The following is a 14,675-nucleotide window of genomic DNA, read 5'->3' on the forward strand; positions in this document are numbered from 1 at the left end:
TGAATGTCAAAAGTGCCAAATCATAGAATGAATCAAATAACCAGGTTAAATTTGTTACGTTGCGTGATGAAACGAATCAGTTAAAAAAAATGGATAATGTTGAACTTTTTTGCCTCTTGGAGTATAATTGTGGATGAAAGGCCTAAGAAAATTGTCATAGTAGGGCAGGAGGACAATAGCATTGGAATGAATTTGTGGGGTATGTGTGAAAGCTTGTCGGAGGAGTGATGGGGTTGTGGCATGGGGACATAGTCTGTGGCAATTTTGATCAACTCATGTTTGCACAGAAGGCAGTAAGCCAGGTCAGAGAGTGAGAAAAGCTACACTTTAAGTAGGGGAGTAGGGCTTTAGTGGCAAAGGTAGGTGATGTCATAGAAGAACCAGTCTTTGTTGTGGATATGATGTGCAAGGAGGATGCTCATCTTGGATGACAAGGCACGATTTGGTGCAAAGACAGAAGCAGATGCCAGCTAGAACTAAAACTGGTTTTGTTTCTCCAACACGAAGTTGAAGGAAATTGTGGTTCATTGATGTCTTTATGATCAGTAAAAAAAAACTGCAGCTGATAGCCAAAGATACTGAGTTAATGGAGGAATCTAAAAGGGGTAATATCCAAGGATCACAAACATAAAATCCCTACAGTTCAGAGTGAGGCCTTTTGGCCCATCGAGTCTGCACCAACCTTCCAAAGAGCATCCCACCCAGATCAACTCCCTCACCACAACCCACAACCTCACATTGACCATGGTGAACTCACCTAACCTGCTCATCTTTGCACTGTGGGAGGAAACTGGAGCACCTGGCAGAAATCCATGCAGACACAGAGGGAAGATGGCAAGTCCACCCACCCAATTAAAAACAAGAAATGCTGGAGATCGCAGGTCAGTCAGCATCCATAGTTTTGAGTCCAGATGACCCTTCTTCAGAGCTAAAGAGAAATGTGGAGGGGGGTGGGGCAACATTTATGGGAGTGGGAGTTTGGAGAGCTGGGATGAGGGTAGGTGTTGGGGATGTGAAAGAGAGTGTCGATCGTTCAGATTAAGTAATTGGAATGAAAGAATGGCAGAACAATGGTGCCATTTTCCTGAAGAAGGGCTCATGCCCAAAACGTCGACTCTCCTGCTCCTTCGATGCTGCCTGACGTGCTGCGCTTTTCCAGCAACACATTTTCAGCTCTGATCTCCAGCATCTGCAGTCCTCGCTTTCTCCCAGAACAGTGGTGCGTCTAGACTCGGAAGGGGGTGGGGTGGGGAGGGAGGGGGAGCAGTGTGACAGAGAATGTAACAAGTGAAGCTTAAAGAAAGGGAAGGAATGGGTTCACTTTTTGAAGATGTTGAACTGAATACTAAGCCCAGTAGACTGTAAACTGCCTAATTTGAAGATGAGATGTTGCTCCTCCAGTTTGCGGTGTCATTCAATGGAGCAGTGCTGCATACTGAGGACAGACAAGTGAGCATGCGAGCAGGACACTGTGTTAAAATGACCTGCAGTGGGAAGGTCAGGGTCTTGCTTGCGCATGGAGACGCTCTGCAAAGCAGTCACCCAGTCTGCATTTGGTTTCTTCAAGGTAGAGTTGGCCAAATTGGGTGCAACGAATACGATACCCAAGATTGGAGGAGGTACAGGTGAAATGCTGCTTCACCTGGAAAGACTGTTTTGGCCCTTAGATGGTGAGTAGGGAGGAGAAGGGGCAGGTATTGCACCTTCTGAGGTTACATGGGAAGGTGGTGTGAGAGGCAGGGGATAGTGTTGGTGATCGAGGAATGGACTAGGGTATCGCGAAAGGCTGCTCCCTGCAAAACGCAGATGGGAGAGTGAGGGGAAGATGTGTTTGATTGTGGCATTCTGTTGGAGTTGTCTGAAATGATGGAGAATTATCCTTTAAATGCAGAGGCTGGTGGGGTAAAAAGGGGATTCCAACCATGCTGTTGGGAGTGATGGGAAGGGGCAAGGGTGGAAGGATAGGTGATAGGTCAGATGCAGGTGAGGGCCCTGTCTACCACAGTGGGTGGGAAAACCCAGTTATGGAAGAAGGAAGCCATGTCAGTCGTGCTGTTTTGGAAGGTGGCGTCATTTGAACAGATACGACATAGGCAAAGGAACTGGGAGAATGGGATGGAATCCTTACAGGACGTGGGTTGGGAAGAGCTGCAGTGAAGGCAGCTATGGGAGTCAGCGGCTTTGTAGTGGATAGCTATGGATAGTTTATTCCCTGAAGTAGAAACAGATTGCTCCAGGAAAGGAAGGGAATTGTCAGAAATGGACGATGTGAAAGTTATAGAGTGGTGGAAATGGTCACCAAAGACTAGAATCAAGCCCAGCATAGTAAGACAGTAAAGCTAACAACTTTGCCACCGTGCCACCCAATAGGATATATCCGGAATTTGATCAGATGCTTCAATGGTATGTTTTTTACATTACACCCTTAGATAAACATATCATTTGTGCACATACATTGGGGAAACAATAATATGGTTATTTATTTGAACATTATTCAAATTTGTTTTTACCAGAAGCCAAGAACCATGGATTCAAATTGCCCAGCAATGCCTTAATCATATCCTGTTGAGCTGGATAATGATGGATAGTAGCTTAAAATATACTCCTTTATAGATGTATATCTCAGCAATGTAATTAAATGAAGAAGAGTAGGAGAAAAGATGGAACCTGGCATATTCCAAAGGTAATCATGTGAGAAGAGAAACTGGGATGATTAGGGAGTTGACCAGGAATGGATTGAAGAAGAAAATGAAAGCCTTCCTGGATAATTAGGAACATGGCAAAAGCTTGATAAATGTTTGAGCTCGAATGGGAGAGAATGTTATATGCAAGGGGTTGTTTAGTTGGCCATCAGAAAGAACAACTTCGCACTTAATTCAGTTTGTTGATATTATAAAATACAATCTGAAGGCATGCCGAAAATATATTAACAGAAAAAGAATTCTCACCTGAACACTGAAGTTGAGACAAAATTTGTGCTCCTTCAAACTGATGACTTGTCATTTTGAGATTAGGTTTGATGCACCGAATAAAGCTGGATCCCTAACAGAAAACAGGCACTTGAGTGACACATTTTGCATCAAAATTCAATCTAGTGAAAGTATTTCTCACTTAACCCTTCATAATTTCCATTAACAGATTCAGGATAAATCAATTTCCAGAAATGAAGTACAGTTCTCATCCCACTATACTGCTACCATTGCATATTTGCTGATTAATACACAGTACCCGAGTGCTTAGTCTGCATAGATTCACTCCTAATCCCAATTAGACCAGAAAAGGGTTAGTCAAAAAACCGTGGGCATTTTCCAATATGGAACTGGCGTAAAGCAAAATGGGAATCACCCTGTGCAGCTTATATGAACCTTCTCCTGGTTACTCATGGAGGAGAGGGCCTGAGATGTGGTTACCTGATCGTTGTCTTGAGCAAAGGGAAGCATAAACAGAAATCCATGGTAATAAAACAATTAAATGTATTTTCTGTGTATAAACAACATGCTAACTGCCTTAGTCTGTCATGTCCCCCAGATATAAACTGTGGTTACTGATTGCACTCTCGGTTGCTGAGTCAGAGACGTGTGGGTTTAAATTCTATACAGAGACTAGATTACAATCCAGTGTTAAAAATGAGGAAGCACAAACATGTCAAAGATATTGTCTGTTGCATAAAATATTAAGCTAAAGCTCTATTAGCATCCTCAGGTGAATACAAAAGGTCCCATTGGCATGCTCAAAATGGAGCCAAGTCGTCCACTGATAATCCTACTTAATCAGTTCCATCAAATTGATTGGCTTGTTATCACGCAGCAGGTCAGGCAGCATCCAAGGAGCAGGAGAATCGACGTTTTGGGAATGAGCCCTTCTTCAGGAATGATTCCTGAAGAAGAGCTCATGCCCGAAACATCGATTCTACTGCTCCTTGGATGCTGCCTGACCTGCTGTGTTTTTTCAGCAACACATTTTCAGCTCTGATCTCCAGCATCTCACTTTCTCCTGGCTTGTTATCACATCTTGTTTTGGTGTCCTGATTGTTGCATTAAGTACTTTGTAACAGTGACTAAAATTCAAAAGCACTTCATTGGCGTGAAGCACTATAGAATGTCCTGAGATCATGAATGGCTATATTAATGCAATTGAATTTTATCTTTACATCTGGAAGTTCATAGGAAAGCACTGTTCTCTCAATTTAGAGATATCACCCATTCAAAAATTATAGGACTGTAACAGTTAAATATAGTAATTAGTACTCACTGTGCTGCGTAACTTGTCAAGCAACAGATTCAACTGAGTCTGAGGGGGTGAGATAGAGAAATAGTAAACGAACTTTATCTGCATTTTGTGTTTGAACTTAAGCAAACAAGTGAAATCTCTGCACGAGAGATTTTGTTGATAACTGAGCATTGCATTTTGTTTTTTAAATATGACGAGCAAAACATTATACAATGTAGATGAACAATTTTCTGCATGCATTTAATGAGCAGTACATTAGTGAGAAAAACCCAAATATTCACAAAATTCTAGGAGCAGCAAAAAAGCTTAAATGCAATGCAACTTTAAAAATATTGATAACATGTTGATATGGTGGAGGTAATAGTGGAGCATGCAGCCAAACATCCTCCAAGTCGTGAAGCGCAAATGAAATGATTCCTAGTAGAAACCATGCATGGCACGGCCTAACATTAACTTAAATCCTTTCCACATCCAGCGCCCAAGTTGGCTGACGTTGACAAGGTGGCCGAAACAAAGCTTTGAATTCCTCCTCCTCACCATCCCATTACCCATCACTACAAAAATAAACAGAAGGAAGTGACAAAACCTAAATGTAATAGGAGCTAGCCCCTTCCTCAGTCCATTGGCTAATACACAGCATTGTATTGTAATGAGCCATGCAGAGCAAGAAGCTCCCACACTCAATCTTGTTGCCCATGCTGCACAATGGGAGCACTGCAATCACCTCAATTTGCCTGGATGTGTGGCCAGAGCTAGGACATCATTTAGGTTTCTCTCTGCTCAGTGGCTCCTGTTGAAAAGGTGCACATTTCAAGAATGAGTCAGGCAGTATTAGTTGTGGGTACACTGATCCCAACAGTTCACTGGCCATCACTGTCCAAGATACATTAAAAAAAACACAACTGCCAAGGCTTGAGGAACCCTCTCTTACATTGGACAATGACAGAGTTAAGATCAAAATCAAGAGTGAAAATTTAAAATTTCATTTCATAACTTTCTATTCCAGATAGTGCTGCTTTGTTGCAGTCAACTTCAATGAAATGGTGCCTGCACTGATAATGAACATGCTCATGTTTGGCTGTGAATACTAACAAGGCAAATACTGAATTAAACAGTGTCAATGGTGCAGATTCATTTGTGAGAACGATCACACATCCTTTTTCAAGACAAGATGAAAACTCCTATTTGGGAACTGGGAGCAAGGTTAGGTTAATGTCAGAGCTGAAAATGTGTTGCTGGAAAAGCGCAGCAGGTCAGGCAGCATCGAAGGAGCAGGAGGGTCGATGTTTCGGGCATGAGTCCTTCTTCAGGAAAGGAATTCCTGAAGAAGGGCTCACGCCTGAAATGTCTATTCTCCTGCTCCTTGGATGCTACCTGACCTGCTGCGCTTTTCCAACAACACATTTTCAGCTCTGATCTCCAGCATCTGCAGTCCTCACTTTCTCCTAGGTTAATGTCACGAAATGAAATTATTTTTAAAATGCCCATTTGCTACATGGAATCCCTGCTGTATCCAACAGGAGAGAATGCACAGAATCAACAAGCCAATTTTATTACTGACGGTCCAAAAATCTGCACTGTGATTAGCTGCCAATTTTGCAAAGCTGAAGTGTCCTCAGAATTGATTGAGAATAAATTTAATTGTGGCCAATGACTGGGGCATTTTGTCTTTTTTTAAAAAAAAGACCCAAAAAGATAGCTGGGACCATCCATAAAAAGTACAACAGATACACAAGGTTTGTGAGGGCAACCGTCAGACATACGACAACTAAACCATCATTATAAACTTTTACCGATCTAGATTCCTAACATGTTTCAGGATCAATCTCGTGCTAAAAGGGTTAAAATGCAATTTTAAGCAACCAGCCAATACGCGTGAAGTCAGTGCTCTAAGCAGGTGCGTTACTTGGTGTGTGGTTGCTTGAGTAAAGATTTACCTGCTGTCCCTGGCTGTTGTCTATTTTTTCATTTCCCAACCTCCCTACAGTTTTCTCTACTCATCCTGAACTGGAGCATCTCACATCAAGTCACTGCCTGAGGAAAAGGAGCAAGAAAAAAGATAGAGAAGACAGACCTGAAAGTTGCCATCACTACAAGAAAAGAGGAGGTTAGAAGAAAGCATCAGAAATTGTGGCAATGGACAATGGAAAGAATGGGAGCATTATAAATATCACCTTAGAGCTGTCAACATCAATTCACATTTTCTCTTCCCTCGAGTCTGAAATGTTCAAGTTAATTATCCTCAAAGAATGTATAAAAAAAGGGACAGAAAACCCATCTTACATTGTAGTAGTAGTAGTTGGAATTTTTGCTCTCCAACATACAATTAGGTGGACTTTTTTTTCCCTCATTAGACATTTGCTGCTTTTGTATTTAGTGATGTACATTCCACTAAGTATCTGGAACAGGTTTACACATGGCTCCACAAATTCAGATTATAGAAAAACAAAAAGTAAGTTTCTGAAAGACATTTTGTAAATCTCCGTTGAAAAGATTGGGAGAGTAGAAATATTGACAAGAAAGCAATTAATAGAGAAAAATTACTTGAAACATCATAGATGAAAAAGACAGAGAGCAACATGAGATTTGAACACATAGGTGGCCCAAGGATTATGTAACAGGGATTATTTATTCCACTGGCATCAGTTGATTAGAAACCTGAAGAGAAAGTAAAGTTAAAGGAAGAAAGACATAGTATTTACACAGAACTAAGCTATGGCTCATATTTGGTTGAGAAAATCCTTGGTCTGTCTGTTTCTTTTCCCATTCAGTAGCTTGCCCCCAAAGACACCCCCTCCTCCAGAGGAATCTGTTTGACTGCACCAGCTGCTGTGTTCAGTGCCCCTCCTCACCATCACCGCCTGGATATCATGGCACCACTACTCTGGCTGCCCTCCTCCCACTATTGTTACCTGTAGCTAGGAATCAATTACATACTTCCCTACTTGAGACTTTCCACTCTGCCAACTATACATAACGCAGAGCGTATGTTTGCAAAGCAGTTGCATGGTTAACAGATTCAATAGCATATGATGGCTAGAATGTCTCTATCCACATTAATGGCTGCATTCTCTTCACGCATCGCCAATCTGAGTACATGATATGGGTTGGGTGAGATGCAACATTTGCTTGAGCAGATCTTCTCAGCCTCCTATCTGTAATGATATCATCTGCTCTCTGTAATGGACTACCCATGCTGGGTTATTGATTGTCAGGTCTCTAGAAGTCACATAATTGATGACTTGTCTGTTTCCATCTTCCAGGAGATCATCCCTGCACTGTTCTTCAAGTCATAATTAGACCTTCATGCACTGGATATACCCAATGGATTCACAACACACAAGTCAGTTCCAGATTCCTCATTATTTGACTCCACTTCACTCAAGCCATCACATACCAACATTCCAGGATCTGTACCACTGAGTGAGCTGCTCATCTCCACATCATCCATTAGGTTCCTGGCCATAGGCAACTCCCTTTTCTGTACACCATATTCTGAGGCTGCCTTCCAGCTAGGAGTTCATTAATTTTTTTTTATGGTAACCTGTGTCCAACCCCTTGATGACTGTGGAATTTATGATTCCACATGTTCCGCATCTTACTTTAAGCCCTGATATTTCATTTTCAGAGGCATACCCTTGCACCAGTTGGAAGCTCGGTTCTGCTAGCCATGTCATCAGACAATATTTTTCTTCTCAGTGCTTCACTTTATCCTTTTAGATGCCATCCAAAATGCTTGCCGTGATGCTAACTATTCACTTGCTCAGCTGACCATCCCCATCAGAAAAAGTGGTGAACCCAAGCATTTTATCTATGGGAAGAGCAAATCCCAAGAAGTAACATGGAAAATAATCTGTGGATTAGTGCAGGGTGCTATTATAGGCCAAAACCAGCTAGCTACGGAGAGTACAAAAGGTCTCTCTTATTTAGTGTCATGTGGCATGATGAGCAGATGGTTATGCAGAGTACGGTTAAGTCAGTTGTCAAATGACCCAGAGTAACAGATCGTGGTGCAGCTCTAGGTGATGCCTTGGACCTGCTTCAAAGCTCCTGCAGGATCTTGCTGTCCAAGTTATGTCCTTGATCATTGTGAATCCAACATGGAGGTTGCTCCGGGAAACGAGAAAGGAGGTTGTTAAGCCATTGGCAAAGATCTTTGCTTTCTCACTCCCCATGGGAATCGTACCAGAAGATTGGAAGTGGGGGGGGAAGAATGTTGTTCCTCTTTACAAGGAGGGGATTAGGGAAATCCCTGGCAATTACAGACCAGTCAGTCTTATGTCTGGGTCAGCAAGTTTTTGGAAAGAATTCTGAGGGATAGGATTTATGACTATTCGGAAAAGCATAATGTGATTAAAGGCAATCAGCATGGCTTTTAGAGGGGCAGGTCATGCCTCACAAATCTTAGAGTTCTTTGAGGAGGTGACAAGACAAGTCGACGAAGGTCGAGCAGTAGATGTGGTATTTATGGACATCAGCAAGGCATTTGTTAAGGTTCCTCATGGTAGGCTCATTCATAAAGTCAGGAGGTGTGGGACACAGGGAGATTTGGCTGTCTGGATTCAGAATTGGTTGGCTGTCAGAAGGCAGGGAGTGGTTGTAGATGTGTTCTGCCTGGAGGTCAGTGGTGAGTGCTGTCCAACAGGACTCTGTTCTTGCACCTCTGCACTTTGTAGTTTTTATAAATCACTTGGATGAGGAGGTTGAGAGGTGGGTTAGTACATTTGCCAATGACACAAAGGTTGGAGGTGCTGTTGATAGTATCAAGGGCTATTGCAGGCAGCAGCGCAACATAGACTGAATGCAGAACTGGACTAAGAAATGGCAGATGGAGTTCAAATCGGATAAATGCGAAGTGATGCATTTTGGAAGGTCGAACTCGAATGCTGAATATAGGATGAAAGACAGGATTCTTGGCAGTGTGGAGGAACAGAGGGATCTGGGTGTTCAAGTACATAGATCACTCAAATTTGCCACCCAGGTGGATAGGGTTGTTAAGAAGGCATATGGCATTTGGCTTTCATTAACAGGGGTATTGAGTTTAAGAGCTGCGAGGTTTTGCTGCAGCTCTACGAGACCCTGGTGAGGCCACACTTGGAATAGTGTGTCCAGTTCTGGTTGTCCTATTACTGGAAAGATATTGAGGCTTTGGAGAGGGCGCAAAGAAGGTATACCAGGATGCTGCCTGGACTGGAAGGCTTGTCTTACGAAGAGAGGTTGACTAAGCCCAGACTTTTCTCTGTGGAGAGGAGGAGGAAGAGAGGTGACCTGATCAAGGTATACAAGGTAATGAGAGGCATGGATAGAGTCAATAGCAAGAGACTTTTTCCCAGGGTAGAATTGACTGGCACGAGGGGTCATCATTTTAAGGGGTTAAGAGGAAGGTATAGAGGAGACGTTGAGGTAGGTTCTTTACTCAGAGAGTTGTGAATGCATGGAATACATTGTCAGCAGTCGTGTAAGCAGAGTCCTAAGGGACATTTAAGCGACTGCTGGACATGCACATGCATAGCAGTGAATTGAGGGGTGCGTAGGCCAGTAACGCTGCTCTGTTAAGGTTTGCGTCAGGGCAACTGTCTTCTGTTGATTGGTATTCTGCGTGATCATGAACTGCTAGGAAGGAAGAATTTCTGTGCCCCTCATCAGCTATTGCTGAATTAGTATGTGTTGGGCCTTACAGTAATGGTGCAGTCTACTGATGCAACAAACAGGATAGATAAAAGGGAACCCTTAAATGTATTAGATTTAGGTTTCCAAGGTATCATGAAAAACACTACACAAAAAAAAAGAGAAGTCCAAGATGTTGGGGGTAGCATATTAGCAGGGACAGGGGGGTTGGCCAACTAATAGAAGATAGGGTATTTGGATAAAGGGGGAGTTTTTAGGATGCCAACCTGCGCCACAGGAACTGGTACTAGGGACACAATTATTAACAATGTGATCATGGCATGGATGAGCAAAGAAAACATACTAGAGGCATGTGCGTGGATCACAAAAATAAGCAGGAGGCAAGTGCTGAGGTTGACACAAAGTACAGAGGAATATGGACAGGTAAAGTGGGTGGCTAAAAACTTGACAGATGGAACAGAATGTGGGGAAAGGTGAGATTTTACACTTCAGTGGGAAAGAGAGGAGCTGAACTTTCTTTAAATAAAGACTGCATAAAACTACAGTAACAAAGGAATTTGGGAGTCCTCGTGCATAAGTTATGAAATGCCTGCATTCACGTTCAACAGGTAATATAGAGAATACAAATGGAATGTTGGCCTTTCTTTCTGCAATGGAATATGAAAATGGCAAGGTAAAAATAAGAAGGTTTTTCTAAAACTAAAGTCCTTAGTCAGACCACAATTAGAACACGAACAGTTTTTGTTCTCCTGGGCAAAGAAACATACAATACTATTCTGTGGCAACTCCGAGATGGTTCACCCCCTCGATTTCTGACAGAGCAGGATTTTCTTAGGAGAGTTTAAGTAGGTTTCATATGTTAAGTAGAATGAAAGGCAACCTGTTTGAAACATGTCAGATTCTTAGAGGACTAAAGATTCAGCACCGTATCAGTGTTGTAATGAGTGAGATACAAACCAGGTCCAGATAGTTAAAGACTGTTTCTCCTTGACAGACACTCTAGGACCAGAGGGCATAATCTCAGAATAAGGGGTCACCCAATTAAGACAAAGATGAGGATATTTTTCCTCTCGAGGGCAATGAATCTGAGGAATGCATTTGCAAGGAGGGCTGTCAAGGCCGAGTCATTAAACGTATCCAAGACTGAAATGGGCAGATATTTAATCAATAAGGAAATGGAGGGTTATGGAAAAAAGACAGGGAAATGCAGATGCACATCATCAATTCAGCCATGATCCCACTGAATGGCAGAGCAAATTTGTTGGGCTGAATGGCCTACCTTTTGTCCTGTATTTTATGGTTTTAGGCCTGCATCAATCAATTGAAGCTGACTGAAGACATCTTTCAATTTAAGTAGCAAAGGGTGAAACCTGGCTTTACCTATCTGAACCTGATTTGTAAATCACTCATTACAACACTGACACTCTGCTGAATCTTCGTCTGAACACCATAGGAAATTGGGTTGGAATGCTGCTTTTGAGATGAGGCATGAAGCACTGTTAGCCACAGCCCCCTGAATCAGGCAGGGGCAGGTTCTCTCCTCTGGTCAGTCTTCTGAATAAGGACATCGACATGTGCATTATTTTTGCCTGATCTATACTAGATCTGGAATCAAAACTGAGTGAATTCAATGGCCCATTGAGTTTCTATGCTCCAAGCTTGACAGACATCTGAATGTAACCGAGTGGAGTGTTGTCTGCAAACACCTCAATTCAGCACTCATCAGAATGTCTCTGAATTTCTAGGAGATAAACGTCTAGTTTTGAGGTTGGCTGAGTTTCACACTGGAGTAATTCTGCATTTTCTTCTCAATCAGCTTGACACTCCAACTGGCAGAAATAACACTTTTTTTTCCCTGCCATTGGACCTGTGACAGCACCTTGGCCAAAGAGACTGGTGTCAGTTCCCATTATGAAAGAGGTAGAAATGTGGGTAGTTAACAGGTGATGAAATAAGCTTTTTGCTCAAGGGTGTAAAAGGAGTCTCACATGCTGGGATCCAACTCGTGATTCTCTGTGAAGTAGCATGCCTCATACATCCTTTGCAGCATTTTCTCATTTCCTCAGCAAATTGCCAGTGGGGCAGCCAACTGCGCATTGCCTTGTACAAATCACCTTTAGTAACCCACTAGAGCAAGGAACCAACTCAGCTCTAACTCCCATCTTTAGCAGGAGACACTTGTCTATTGCTCAGATTTTCTCATCCTCAAGAGTAATGCCTTCCTTGGTAACAAAGTGTCCAATACTGTAAGTTTATCTGGAAAAGAAAGTCAAGCCTGAAAAATGTTTACAAGTTCAACTGTGATAAGTCAGATAAGTTTTTGAAGGGTTTCCTCAAATATCAAGCTGAAGATGAGTACGTTATCTTGTTTCACGAGGAGAGACTAGAAATTAAAGCTAAATAAGGAAGACTTACATTTTACATGCAACCAAGTCTATGGTTTATATTTGTCTGAAGACATCCTTTGTGTCCGATTCTGTTTGATCCCCATAAAGACTCCATCCCCGAAAGGAGTTACGTTCATTGCTCTATCCACCCTGCTCGTTCCCTCCCTCACCACTGCCAATTGCTGCTCGAGATCCTGGCACAACCACTCTGGCTGCACTTCTCAGCACTTGCCCTTGCCATCACCACCTGCTGCTAGATGTTCCATCACACTAGGAAGTCATGCTAAATCTCAATGAGAATGCACAGTTAAATCTATACTAATACAATATTATTTGCCATTACTCTTTGGCAAGAAAACCCTGTGGATTCAACAGTTTCATCTCCCTACCTCCATCCTCTCTACTGTAACAGATTCTCAGGCCACGTGACTAATATTTGATTTATTGTAGACATGTGTACCTCACGTCAGTGAAAAGCTGCTGCATTAGCTTTGGAACTGCAGGTTCATAAAAATCAATAAATTACTCAATTACTCAACCACATTTTGGTGTTGGATAAGTCAGTTGATTAGATGGTTTGTTTGCAATGCAGAGTGTGATGCTAACAGCATGGGCTCAATTCCCATATTGGCTGAGATGACCACAAAAGACTCCCCTCCCCTCGCCTGAAATGTGGTGACCCTCAAGTTAAATCAACACTAGTTGCCTCTCTCGCTCTAAAAAAGAACAGCCAAATGGTCCAATATCATTATGGTGACTTTGCATTTTACTCTGTCATGTGTAAAATTTGTCTTAACTTTCACCAAATAGTAATTTCCATTGCTCAAATACCTGAATATTGCATGCTAGCCAGCACTCAATGTTTATACTGACTGACTTGTCCCTTCAGTCAGATTCAGTAACACAAATGCCAAGAGATGAATGATAAACACTTGGCTCCAACTTGAAGTATGAATAGAAATTGTTTACAATCAGAAATTATCAAATTGACCTGCTAAACGCTAAGCTTTTGCCTAAATTAGAAAGAGTCGAAATTGATGCTAATTTCTAACTTTCCACATTTCTTTATAACAAATACCCACTTTGGTTCAGTTGATAACAATCTCACTTGGGGCTCACATCTGATTCCAGAAACTGGAGCTTATTATTTCAGCTGAAACTTCAGTGCAGTGCTGAAAGGAGGAATGCCACACAGCTGGAAGTGCTGACTTTTAGTTAGATATTAAACTGAAGCACCAGCTGTCCTCTTAGGTGGCTGTATCTATTTTTAGGAGAGAGTAAGGAAATTCTTATAGCCTGGCTGACAATTAATCCTCCATCACCACAAGAAATAGATGATCTGGTAATTTCTTTCATTGTTGCTGATGGAAGCTTGCCATAGGCATCCACATCACAACAGTAATTATACTTGCAAAGTTTTAAAACACTTACAATGTTTTAAGAGACTTTGGGACATATTGAAATTGTGAAAATGGATTTATACAGTAAAATCAAATCTTTCTTTACACAAAAATCCACTTAAAAACAATATGCACGCAATGCACAGAAATGTATTAGCATTTCTGTCCTAACAGAAAAGCAACATTACCCATGTTGCAACAATGACTTTCAGAGCAATTTGCATGTTGAATTCAATAAAAATCTGGATTTAAGAGTCCAATAATGTTGGAAAAACCCATTTAGTGAAGGAAACTGCTAATCTTACCTTATCTGGCCTATCTGTGACTCTGGACTCTCAGAACCCAAAAAAACCTTTGGGCAAATCAGAATGGGCAATAAATTCTGTCTTGGCCAGTGACATCCATATCAACATTCACAATGGAAAGAAAAGACCTCTGTGATTATTCTAAATATTCTCTAATCAACCTGTTCAGAAATGTTATTATACACCCCTGGAGCAGGTGAGGCTTGAACCTGGGAGACTGCCACTAAGATAGTGGCTAAATTTCTGGATCAGTAATCTTGTGCCTTCCTTAGAAGCTGAGAAATTTAAATTCAGTTACTAAAATCGATCAAGAATAAAACGTTAGATGAATGATTAACTGCTAGGTAGTCATAAAGATCCATATGGTATACTAATATTCTTCAGGGAAGGAAATCTGCCACATGGCAGAGATGTAATTTCAAACCCACAGCAAGGCAGACCATTTTAACTATTCTTTGAATGGATCTAGCAAGCTAAGCTAGAGATGGTTAGGGACAGTAATAACAGCTGGCCCACAAATGCTCACATCCTATGAATGAAGAAAGAATAATAAAGTTGAAATGTATTTTTCTGAAACATGCTCATTAAGGATGTAGAGCACCTGATTCATCAAACTCTGGTCCTGAAGGCAAATATAAAAATAAATCAATTAGTTTATTTGGTACAAATACACAAATAACTAGATAATATACTGCAAGTGTTAAGGAGACTAATGTCAAGAATGA

The 14,675-nt window shown here is 41.6% G+C and overlaps 1 protein-coding gene across 5 annotated transcripts in view; it reads right to left on the minus strand.

Annotated features, from left to right (window-relative positions):
* LOC132819818 (unconventional myosin-VI-like) overlaps positions 1-14,675 on the minus strand; it is a 273,784-nt gene that overhangs the window by 53,484 nt on the left and 205,625 nt on the right. For all 5 annotated transcript variants that reach the window (XM_060831639.1, XM_060831642.1, XM_060831641.1 and 2 more), the window contains 2 exons: positions 4,252-4,290; positions 2,949-3,042 (listed from right to left, as the gene is read on the minus strand). In XM_060831639.1, coding sequence (XP_060687622.1) covers positions 2,949-3,042; positions 4,252-4,290 — 133 coding nt within the window. The remainder of the gene's footprint in view (positions 1-2,948; positions 3,043-4,251; positions 4,291-14,675) is intronic.

Source organism: Hemiscyllium ocellatum, chromosome 10 (genome assembly GCF_020745735.1).
Source record: "Hemiscyllium ocellatum isolate sHemOce1 chromosome 10, sHemOce1.pat.X.cur, whole genome shotgun sequence".
NCBI classification, from domain to species: Eukaryota; Metazoa; Chordata; class Chondrichthyes; order Orectolobiformes; family Hemiscylliidae; genus Hemiscyllium; species Hemiscyllium ocellatum.